Source organism: Salmo trutta, chromosome 30 (genome assembly GCF_901001165.1).
Source record: "Salmo trutta chromosome 30, fSalTru1.1, whole genome shotgun sequence".
Classification (NCBI taxonomy): Eukaryota; Metazoa; Chordata; class Actinopteri; order Salmoniformes; family Salmonidae; genus Salmo; species Salmo trutta.
Genome location: NC_042986.1, coordinates 29,996,997 through 30,009,068, shown reverse-complemented (window position 1 = coordinate 30,009,068; position 12,072 = coordinate 29,996,997). Strand labels below are relative to the sequence as shown.

General features: G+C 42.0%; 1 protein-coding gene across 6 annotated transcripts in view; it reads left to right on the top strand.

Annotated features, from left to right (window-relative positions):
- Positions 1–608: 608 nt before the first annotated feature.
- grip2a (glutamate receptor interacting protein 2a) overlaps positions 609–12,072 on the top strand; it is a 58,432-nt gene continuing 46,968 nt past the window's right edge. For 4 of the 6 annotated variants that reach the window (XM_029723808.1, XM_029723807.1, XM_029723811.1 and 1 more), the window contains exons 1-2: positions 609–1,459; positions 9,436–9,510. In XM_029723808.1, coding sequence (XP_029579668.1) covers positions 1,291–1,459; positions 9,436–9,510 — 244 coding nt within the window. In that variant the 5' untranslated portion in view covers positions 609–1,290. Of the gene's footprint in view, positions 1,460–4,369; positions 4,423–9,435; positions 9,511–12,072 lie in introns of all 6 variants that reach the window. The other 2 variants (XM_029723809.1, XM_029723810.1) reach the window with 2 other exon arrangements.

Here is a 12,072-nt window from a genome sequence, read left to right as displayed (position 1 = left end):
ACCCAAAAAGATATTGTAAGACCACATTTGTTTTGTAGAATATTTCAATATCTCACTGGAGTCCTTTGATCTGTCTGCAACACAGTGGGCATTTTAGACAAGCGTCTAGACTGTACCTATGGGATAGCGCTGTACTTGGCCCAAGCACATGCATCAGTGTGTTTGTTGTACTTCAGCCTGTCGTGCTAGCATCCTTGCCAACACCCTGCAATGATCCAGGCTGCTCCTTATCCCCGTTCTGACAACAGGATCTAGAACAAAAACAATGGAGACTTGTCTGAAAATGTTTTAAATTGCAACTTCCATCTGATATGCTACCAACAGTGATTTTATTATGAGGCTCATAGACGATGGATGGTTGGATCCTCTTTAGGATCTTTGAATATCAAGAAGAACATGTTAATAGATTTGTTGTCATGTCCGGCATTCAAAACAAACTACTCGATCATCATGAGTGCGATTTGAATTTAACCCATTTAGCCAATGGTTTAAAGCCCATCTGAAGAGACCAAAACCAGATTCTTTCCAATCAAGATTCATCTTGATTAATTTGAAATTAATTGAAGACAACACAGCTTTGAAGCTTTTGCTGAATGTATTAGATTAAACCAAACCAGTTCTTCTACACAGAAATGACTAAAGTATTGTCTGCATATGACAGCTGTAATTTGGCCCTCATAACCTCAACCACATACAGTATTGTTAGAATTACAAAAATTCACAATCACGTTTAGATTCTGCAGTTCTGAAATGCTATGTTTTGGGTAGCATGAATAAATAGCCAGTGTTGTCTACCGCCAGCCTCCTGGGGTGAAAGTTTCCATTGCGTTCTGGCAGGCAGGCTGTGCCATCTCTGCAGCCTTTAGCTCCCATCCATCTGTTCATGTAAAATACACTAACATTGATTTAAAGCACACACAAAATAACAGACATATTTACGTTATCATACCTGGAATGAATAGCACTGGTTTGCATCTTCAGTTTCATGTTTTCATTTAGTTTTAATGTCACGTGTGTGTGTTGCGAGAGAGACACACTGATGGGTTTATAAATATGCATAGGTTTATGCAAATTCATTATCTTTTATCTTTCCTAGGATCTTTTTTTTCCCCCTGTTCTCCATCTTGTATTTTTAGGCTGATTCAGACACACCTGAGAATGTTGGAACTCCTCCAGTTAGGGTGGGGATTGTGGAGACATCAGGACAGAGCTAGAAGAAACAGTGTGAGGTAAACAGAGAGCAATAGAAAGGAGAAAGATCATTTTGTTATTCCTTCCAGTGACTAGAGAATGAACATGGCAGGCAGAGTGATATGTGGTAAGGGACGCACGGCCAACCCAAAGCTCTTCACCCCGGCCTTCTCTCAGACAGATTCCATCAGGAAAGGAGGAGGAAAGAGGAGGATGTTCTCCTTTTCACTACGGTGTCGACTCGGGATCATCAGAGGGAGGACCAAAGGTAATGCGATTAGAATGCATACATAGTTTCTTCTTACTTTTTAATCAAATCCAAACTGCCCGTAGGTCATTGGGTTTATATCTACTGCTACTGTATTGTGTGTACTGCTTCAGCCTGAGGATGTGTATTACTGTCCTGAGAGGGTGCACCGGTGGAGCAGATTTATCAGCCTGGCACGCCGACTGCTGTACATTAGTCAGTAGTCAGCTCCCATGTGATGTATTCGAAGGATTGTATTCGCCTAGGTTATTCTTTCACTCGGGTACTTGTCAAGTGAAAATGTATCTGCTTGTATTGAAAGAGATTAACCTTTTTGAATGACAGTGGGCCAAGTGTGAGAGCTGACGGTCCTCCAAAATGATAGGGGAGATCCCGGTAGTTAACGGTAATAGCAGAATGATCACTTATGAATCACTTGATTATTTCTAAGGGATTTGCAGAAGAATTTCACTAATCATGTTTATTCTGTTTTGTCAAAATCTATTAATAGGATAACCTATTTTAAACATGAGATTAAGTGACTTTCCTCAAATAGAGCCATATTTGACCTTTGGTTGACGTTTGGCCTACCTTGCAGATGAGCATTGTACTGTGATTATGTGATCATCTCTCCATGAATTATGACTCAGCCATGTTCACCGCCCCTGGCCCATGGTGTAAGTAATCCTGTGATCTGTGTGTTGACTCGAGTCTCTTTAATCTCTATTGCGTTCAGTTGGTAGATGTATTTGCAACTACAGCTGATAGCCATAAGATGGCAGTATGATCACCTACATGATAGAAAATGTACTGAGCTGGCCTTGGTTGGGGAATATTTTATATTATAGCTTTACTGTACTTTCAATTCTTATATGAGAGGTTATTCTTTCACTCGGGTACTTGTCAAGTGAAAATGTTACATCTTATTTGTCTTAGTTCTAAATAAGCATTATATCATAATGGAAGTGTCAAGTATAAGGCATTAGCACTGTTTTCTATACTTTTTAAACAAACAATTGTGTGTTGAATCTAAAATCGATTGCATATTGCTTCCTAGTATAATGTTTAAAAAAATGATGTTGACTCACTATTAAATCAGTTTATTGGCATTGAATTTGTTTTCTCTCTGGTCTATATGTTGAATTCTTTCAACTTTACAGAACTACACTGAGTGGGTGTGCTTCTACTGCTATACATAATGAACCTAATTCTGTTGCCTTGTGTGTTCCCCTGGGTTTTTATTAGACCATCTCATAGCTCTGTGTCTCCTGTTCCTCTTTATTCTGTAATAAATTAATTAGTTTCGCTCTGAAACACCATAGAGTAAATGGGGTATTAAGGACGAAACTCTCTGAGGAAATTATCTACGCCAAGGAGTGTTGTGTCCACTGGAAAGAGACGACTAATTAGGCGACATGCTACAATGAAGAGAAACACGGGAAGCGTTTGTTTGTAATTGTTTGATGTGTCTCTGGTCAGGGCTAGGCATCATAGACTTTATAAACCTATGCATTCTTGGGCTAAAGGATGTATTTGCACGGCACATAAAGACTTAATTTACTAGCTAATTTATTTGTACTTGAGCATATCCTCAGATCTGTGGACATTTTTGTCATGTTGTTTTCTAAGATCTTGTTTAGTACTTTTATGTGGTCTTTGATGCCATTTCCCTACTCTCAGACTATGACAAAAGTTCCTTTGTGGGGGGATTGTCAGACCTTAATACAGGGCAGCATATGGGGGGGGTGGCGGCGTGAGGGTGACAAATGGACAGACAGGTGTGGCTCTCAGTCAGTCAGTGGCCGTGTTAACCCCTCTGTGTATGTGTCTGGGTGAAGGGCAGACGGCAGCAGAGATGCAGTGGGGCAAAGAGCCCTCTCACCTAGAGAAGGGAACATGAGATGTTCAGAACTCTACAGATTGAAAGAGAGAAAGCATATCGTTGATTTGATTTATATCCATTGCAGCCAAATGGCTGATGTAAAGGACAGAATTCTACGGTCAGCAGTTCAAGCAGTTCAGAGAAAATCACAGTCTCTTTTGGCTTTGTCGCGGCATGCATATACGTTTATTGGTAGTGATGCTCTTGTATAAGCAGATAACAATCATTGTGATGAGCCTATGGAATGTGAGGTAGAATTGAATGCATGTGAGGGGAAAAGCACGCAGGCATTAGCTAGCCTGTGTGTGGGTGGGATAACTATGGTGGCACAATAAGATGGTCACTGACTAGTGTGGAAAATGTGTGGCTCATATTTTATGGGCTCAAAGCGACAATGGATGTGGGGGTGGCGTTGATTGTGCGCTTGACTGTAGGGAGTGTGTGCGTGTGTGTGCAGGGGGTGTGACTGCTTCATCACACCCCTCTGGCAAAGAGAGGGAGAAAGACCCTCTCCGACACACTCACTGAGGCTGTGTGAGTGTGTCTGACAGTCTATGTGTGTGTGAGCGGGTATGTGAGTGTGTGAACGAGGGGAGGATTATTCCTCTGAAATAGGAAGAGTGACCAGGAATACCTCTAAAGGAACCTCAGCATGGTGGGAGGAAAAGAAGGAGAGATGATGATTCCTTTGGTGCTTTGATCATTTAGTGTCCCTGCTTTCCGTCTGTCTGTGGGAATTACTTATTACAGCAACAAGCGAATTGTTTGTTACCAAGTTTAAACAGTTCATGGGAAAAAACATGGATCAGGATTTGTTATGTAATTTGCAATAAATAAAGATATGCTTCAAGTAGAACAGTGATATGAAGAGAAGAAGCCTGGGTTTCTGAGGACAGACAGACAGACAGACAGACAGACAGACAGACAGACAGACAGACAGACAGACAGACAGACAGACAGACAGACAGTATTCCCAGGGGCACCTCGCTGGGTCCGCTGGCCACTACAACAGAACAGCTACTTTCATCTCAAATTGGATGTTTTGACAGGACTGCAGATATGCTGTGTGGTCTGAGGAGAGAGCCGAAGAATAGCAGCATCGGTAAGACTGCCTTAAACCCACTGACTGGAACCATATGAATGAATATCACAGACATGATATAGCTAGCTATATGTACTGTAGCTGTGTAGTTAGTGTGTAATGTATGACATATGTGCTACAGTATACAACAGGTGGGTGTAATCCTGAATGCTGATTGTTTAACAGTATACTCTAGTGCTACACCCTAGTAGTGTAATTGTTATAGTAATGGATTTATGACTATCGTATGCACCTGTAATAGTATTTACTTATGAATATGAAGTGTGTAGTGATGCATGCTGTTCAACTGAGGAGCATCAACTTCCTGCTTTTGTACCTGTAGTTATACTTGTGGTTGTCAGCCTTCTGTCATTAGAAGTTATTTGATCATCTGGGAATGTGATTATTTTTTCCTACATTGCAATTTATTCAGATTGGTGGATATTTATTCAACTTTTTAAATGACAGCTCTGTCAAGCACCAGTTTACTTACAGTATAGCTATTATTTAGCTAATAAGGCACAGTAGACGTCAATGCCATTTGATTAAAGCCAGACAGTACTGAATACCATATTGCAGTCTGAAATGGGGGCTGATATAGCAATGCAAACTGGGTCTACTGGAGCCCAGTTTATAAAAAAAAATGTACCTCTGAAAATAGCATTTTGATTTCATAGCCATTATCAGAGCGGCCCCCACATTTAACCTACATTCTGATTGGTTCTGAGGGAGATAGCATACGGTGCCCTGAATTACATTGAGTTAATTGACTCACCAGAAATACATGGGGCTGACTGTAGTTTTCTGATTACTTTGCACACCACTTTCAGTAATGTTGTAAGTACAATCCTGTTTGCAGATCTCAAATGTATGGTATTGCAGTTCTGCTCTTGATCCTTGAGCCACAGACAGTAGTTGAGTATTCCCTCTGCCAAGACAGCATGCTTCTACCAGCAGAATCATGCAGTTAATTGTTGTTACTCAGGTCAGTTTTTTTGTTTGTTTTGGCTGCTAAATTGATTAAACCAATTAAATCAGTCACATATTTCGCCTATGATTGGTCTGTCAAGATCACTAAGGATGTTTCTAAACTGGTGTGTGTGTGTGTGTGTGTGTGTGTGTGTGTGTGTGTGTGTGTGTGTGTGTGTGTGTGTGTGTGTGTGTGTGTGTGTGTGTGTGTGTGTGTGTGTGTGTGTGTGTGTGTGTGTGTGTGTGTGTGTGTGTGTGTGTGCGCGCGCGCGCGCGCGCGATCTAAGGCTGTTGAACAGGATATTTTTGCAAGGAAGTGAACAGAAGGTTGTACATTATCATGGTATGCATATTCCTGCATGCCCTTGAGCTTTGTTTTGGTCAACTCTCACTATGTTGGATTATTATATTATTTCTGCAGATCTTTCACTGTTAACATGTGGCTTTATCAACCTCCACAATGATATGGAGTGCATCTCAAAATACATATATTCTCCTAGTCTCTTTTCTTCAAATGCACTGATCTGAAAATATAGGAACGCTGAAAGAAAATGGTTGATACATTACCTACCAGTAACAGGTAGTTGTTTTCACTAGATGAAAGAAAACAGGCAAGGAGAAGAACCATTTAAGACTAGTGAGATACACCCCGTGTTATTTTGTCTTCGTGCAAATTAGTTCAATGCATGAATATAATGAAAATTCATAATTTTTCCATTTTTGACCAAAGGCTGGTCCCATTGAATATTTCAGGATGTGAATTTAGTTGGTGATGTAATATTATGGATTATGAGTCATGATACTAAAGTGGATGAAGGGTTAATTGAGTGCAGAAAACAACACAGAACAGCAATACCACCCACACACATGTCCAGGGTTGTGGAGTACATGTAACTGAAAAAATCAACAACTGTAATCTGTTACATGACCAGCAAAAATATTGTAATCGGATCACAGATACTTTTGAAAAAATAGATGATTAGGCTTCTTCTAGGGTTACTTTAAAATGCAGAAACGATGTTTGCGAAAAAATACTTTGATACCTTCCTGTTTTCTCAATGACATTCAAATCAGCATTGAAAAAAGGCACAAGTTTAAGTTTGTTCTGTCTGCCTGAACATGTCTGACCACAAGCCAGAGACTACTATGGCAGCATTTACACAGGCAGCCCAATTCGGATACATTTTTCCCGAATTGGTCTTTGACCAATCAGATCAGCTCTGAAAAAGATCTGATGTCAAACGATCTGATGTGATTTGTCAAAAGACCAATAGTGAAAAAAATTATCAAAATTGTTCTGCCTGTGTAAACGCAGCCTATGACGACACACCAAATGCGTTTGATGGATCGCAGGAAAAGAGCAGGAATAGGTTTTTTGTAGAATGCAGTGCAAGCTGCAGTATGTCCTGCAATTGTCCGACTGTTGTACTATTATTATATTATGACCAACTTGAATAAGCGCTTGGAGGTATTACGACAGCAGTGGTGTAGCCTACGGGCTATACGGATATCACTTAGGCCTATTAGCCTACTGATATCAACATAGCAATTAGGACTATGTGAATCACACTGCTGTTCTCTCAATTATTTGCGCCTTATGGATTGTGGTTGTTATGGATGGCCGTTCACAAATGTATAGTTATATTTTACCCCAACAATGGTTGAATTGAAGAAATGTAGGCTAAGTTGACCATCAATCATTGTTAATGGGACCGGTGGACAGACAGCCAGTGAAAAATGCGCTCTTGCAACAGCAGAATAGTGCGGATCCCAAATACAGTGTAGACATTGCTAATGTTGTTCATTTTTTACATTTATTTTTTATTTAACCTTTATTTAACTAGGCAAGTCAGTTAAGAACAAATTCTTATTTACAATGACGGCCTAGGAACAGTGGGTTAACTTAGCCTTATTCGGGGGCAGAACGACAGATTTTTACCTTGTCAGCTCCGGGATTCTATCCACCAACCTTTCGGTTACTGGCCCAACGCTCTAACCACTAGGCAGCCTAGTGTAGCTGGAAATGGCTATTGTAGCTGGAAATGGTAGATTGTTTTAATGTAATATCCACATAGGCGTACAGAGGCCCATTATCAGCAACCATCACTCTTGTGTTCCAATGGCACGTTGTGTTAGCTAATCCAAGTTTATAATTTAAAAGGCTAATTGATCATTAGAAAACCCTTTTGCAATTATGTTAGCACAGCTGAAAACTGTCTTTCTGATTAAATAAGCAATAAAACTGGCCTTCTTTAGACTAGTTGAGTATCTGGATCATCACCAACTGTGGGTTCGATTGCAGGCTCAAAATGGCCAGAAACAAAGAACTTTCTTCTGAAACTTGTCAGTCTATTCTTGTTCTGTGAAATGAAGACTATTGCATGCGAGAAATTGCCAAAAACTGAAGATCTCGAACAGCGCTGTGTACTACTCCTTTCACAGAATAGCGCAAACTGGCTCTAACCAGAATAGAAAGAGGAGTGGCAGGCCCCAGTGCACAACTGAGCAAGAGGACAAGTACATTAGAGTGTCTAGTTTGAGAAACAGATGCCTCACAAGTCCTCAACTGGCAGCTTCATTAAATAGTACCTGCAAAACACCAGTGTCAACGCCAACAGTGACAAGGGGACTCCAGGATGCTGGCCTTCTAGATTGTGCTGACCTTCTAGGCCAGCATTCTGGAGTCGCCTCTTCACTGTTGACGTTGAGACTGGTGTTCTGCGGGTACTATTTAATGAAGCTGCCAGTTGAGGACTTGTGAGGCATCTGCCAGTGCAGTCAAAAATGTGGTTTTCCTATGTTTTATATATGTTTCCACACTGAGGTTGAAAGAATACTACGGAATTGTGAAATTATGATAATGCACTTTTAGTGTAACAGCTGTTTGAAAGGATTGCCTGAAATGTCAGCTTTTTTGGCTGGGTGGGGTTTGGTCCGCCTGATATAAGTTAATAGACCAATAACAAGAGTTGTCCCTCCTCTCTGCCAGTAGCAGCTAGTTTTCAGATTACACATCCCTCCCATTAGGCTCCTCCAATTAGGCCCTTCTCTCAGACCACTCCCAGACAGTCCTGGCAAAATTCTTTCTTGAGATATTTTTGTTTCTTTTTGACCATTTTAATTCCAAACAGTCACAGTAAGGTACTTAATTGGTACCCAGAAATGATTTGATATTGAGATAAAACGGCTGCATTGGACCTTTAAGTGTGTAATATGCTGTTTAAATCACTTGGTTGAAAAGGTAGTCCTCAGTGGACTGGATTAAGGAAGTGCAGCGTCAGATTTCTCATCATCATGAATGCTGACATACCCATGCTGCTGTATCCAGCTTCAAACAGCCAGGCAAAGCAGGGCCACTGCTAATCTGGGCCCGGTGCTGCTGTGGCAGAAATGGCTCCCACTGTAAAAGAAGATCCTATAAGAACAGATAAAGCATTTCCTGGTTTCCTCTGTAGCAGCTGTTGTAGATGACTGAAAATGGTTGTATTCTCCACATGCCTGAGCAGTCCATTAACCACAACATGTTCCCTCAAGAGTATTTCCCAGCTCTAACATATACTGTATGCACCATCTTGGTGCATAATGTTTCACTGCAAGTAGAAGATGCCTGTGGACAGAGATCTAGGATCAGCTACTCCAAATCTAAAGGCAACATTATCTTCAGATCAGCATCTATTGGAGCAAATTCCATTTACTCCTAATGTGTCTAATAGGGTTCTCTGTGTGGCTTCTGTCTCACACTAAAACTAGCTGTCTTGATCTCTTGACCCTTCCCACTATGTTACTGTGGAAACAGAGCAGCGTGACCTTCCAGGTCACAGATTGACCCGCTAGTATTCTGTTTGAGTTTTTTCCTGTTGTACCTCTCTCTAATGTCCACATTCCCTCTAATGGGGATCAAAGGGTTAAACGAGGCCCTGGCAGCTGTCAGCGTATAGATGGGGGATGTGTTGGTGTCAGGTTCCCCCTCCTCCCTCTCCTCTCTCAGGAGACACATTCCTCACATACTGTAGTAGTTCTCCAAACATCCAGATTATTCACCAAATGTTCCTTTCATTGTTCCAGATGACGGGCCCTACTCTAAGGGCAACAAGGACTCTGGAGGGACCGACCATGCCTCCAGGAGACGCAGTATTGCAGGTACAGTGGGGTTACACCTTACTGTGACTTTCAGTGATTCCACTGTTTCTCCTCTGTGGTACCATGTCCAATATTTTCAGCCTTACTCTCTCCAAGATGTAAGGATATCTGAAGGAGTGAAGCTTTTCAATGGGATTGTTTGATCACACATGTTCCATCATGTCTGCGCTGCGTTGGTTGATAGGTGTGGCACTGTTATGAATATCTCGTGCTGTAGTGCTTAGATAAGGAGGAAATATGCCTATGTAGCATACCTGTTGTTGGAGACTAAAGGAGTCCTCTCCCCCCGTGGATTTAGTATGATTTAACAGCACAGCACAATGTGGCCAGAGCCAGAGACAGAATGGGACCAAGCACATAACCTCCACAAAAAACTACAGCATCTGAAGGCACTACAACTAGATATCCATCAGAGTTAGTGTCAAGCCCAATTTATCCTAAATTCTGTTCAGGAAATGAATACATTTAATTTAAAAATCTGTAATAATTTCCTTTTTTTGTCAAGATTTACTTTTTTAATTAATTCACTGAATTCCATCCCATTATGGGGAATGTACTGAGTTTAAATGTAGCTGACCCCATCCCCTATCCATGACATCCATCAGTTTATATGGAGCTGACCCCTATCCATGACATCCATCAGTTTATATGGAGCTGACCCCATCCCCCATCTATGACATCCATCAGTTTATATGGAGCTGACCCCATCCCCCATCCATGACATCCATCAGTTTATATGTAGCTGACCCCATCCCCTAACCATGACATCCATCAGTTTATATGGAGCTGACCCCATCCCCTAACCATGACATCCATCAGTTTATATGGAGCTGACCCCATCCCCTAACCATGACATCCATCAGTTTATATGTAGCTGACCCCATCCCCTAACCATGACATCCATCAGTTTATATGTAGCTGACCCCATCCCCTAACCATGACATCCATCAGTTTATATGGAGCTGACCCCATCCCCTAACCATGACATCCATCAGTTTATATGTAGCTGACCCCATCCCCCATCCATGACATCCATCAGTTTATATGTAGCTGACCCCATCCCCTAAGTTCCATCAGCCACTCCTGGGCTACAATCACCTATCCGGACCCGTTTTACTGCCGATGCGGAGCCCCATCGGGACTTCACGACTGGACTACCAATGTTATCTGCCCGAGGGAGTTATCCAACTGGCCCTTCCGTCGCGACGTAACCTGAACGCACATCTGCGTCCCGGTAATCGTTAGCTGTCTTATCGGCTGCTATCTGAATAGGTCTATCGGACAATTTTCTTGGGCCACTATAACTATAACTATTTTGCCAATTGGACTGGTCCCCCCTACCACACGGAACCCCACTAATCTACAGACGGAAACGCACGAGGTGGCTAAAAACAGACCTCCCTCCATCTTCTGCCAGCTTGCTACCTATGGCCCGGCTAGCTGTCTGAATCTCACGGACCCTTATGATCACTCGGCTAAGCATGCCTCTCCTTAATGTCAATATGCCTTGTCCATTGCTGTTCTGGTTAGTGTTTATTGGCTTATTTCACTGTAGAGCCTCTAGCCCTGCTCATTATACCTTATCCAACCTTTCATTTCCAACACCCACACATGCTATGACATCTTCTGGTTTCAATGATGTTTCTAGAGACAATATCTCTCTCATCATCACTCAATGCCTAGGTCTACCTCCACTGTATTCACATCCTACCATACCTTTGTCTGTACATTATACCTTGAAGCTATTTTATCGCCCCCAGAAACCTGCTCCTTTTACTCTCTATTCTGGACGTCGTAGACGACCAATTCTCATAGCTTTTAGCCGTACCCTTATCCTACTCCTCCTCTGTTCCTCTGGTGATGTAGAGGTGAATCCAGGCCCTGCAGTGCCTAGCTCCACTCCTATTCCCCAGGCGCTCTCTTTTGATGACTTCTGTAACCGTAATAGCCTTGGTTTCATGTATGTTAACATTAGAAGCCTTCTCCCTAAGTTTGTTTTATTCACTGCTTTAGCACACTCTGCCAACCCAGATGTCCTAGCCGTGTCTGAATCCTGGCTTAGGAAGTCCACCAAAAACTCTGAAATCTTCATCCCTAACTACAACATTTTCAGACAAGATAGAACGGCCAAAAGGGGCGGTGTTGCAATCTACTGCAGAGATAACCTGCAGAGTTCTGTCCTACTATCCAGGTCTGTACCCAAACAATTTGAACTTCTACTTTTAAAAATCCATCTCTCTAAAAACAAGTCTCTCACCGTTGCCGCCTGCTATAGACCACCCTCTGCACCCAGCTATGCTCTGGACACCATATGTGAACTGATTGCCCCCCATCTATCTTCAAAGCTCGTGCTGCTAGGTGACCTAAACTGGAACATGCTTAACACCCCAGCCATCCTACAATCTAAGCTTGATGCCCTCAATCTCACACAAATTATCAATGAACCTACCAGGTACCACCCCAAAGCCGTAAACACGGGCACCCTCATAGATATCATCCTAACCAACTTGCCCTCTAAATACACCTCTGCTGTTTTCAACCAAAATCTCAGCAATCACTGCC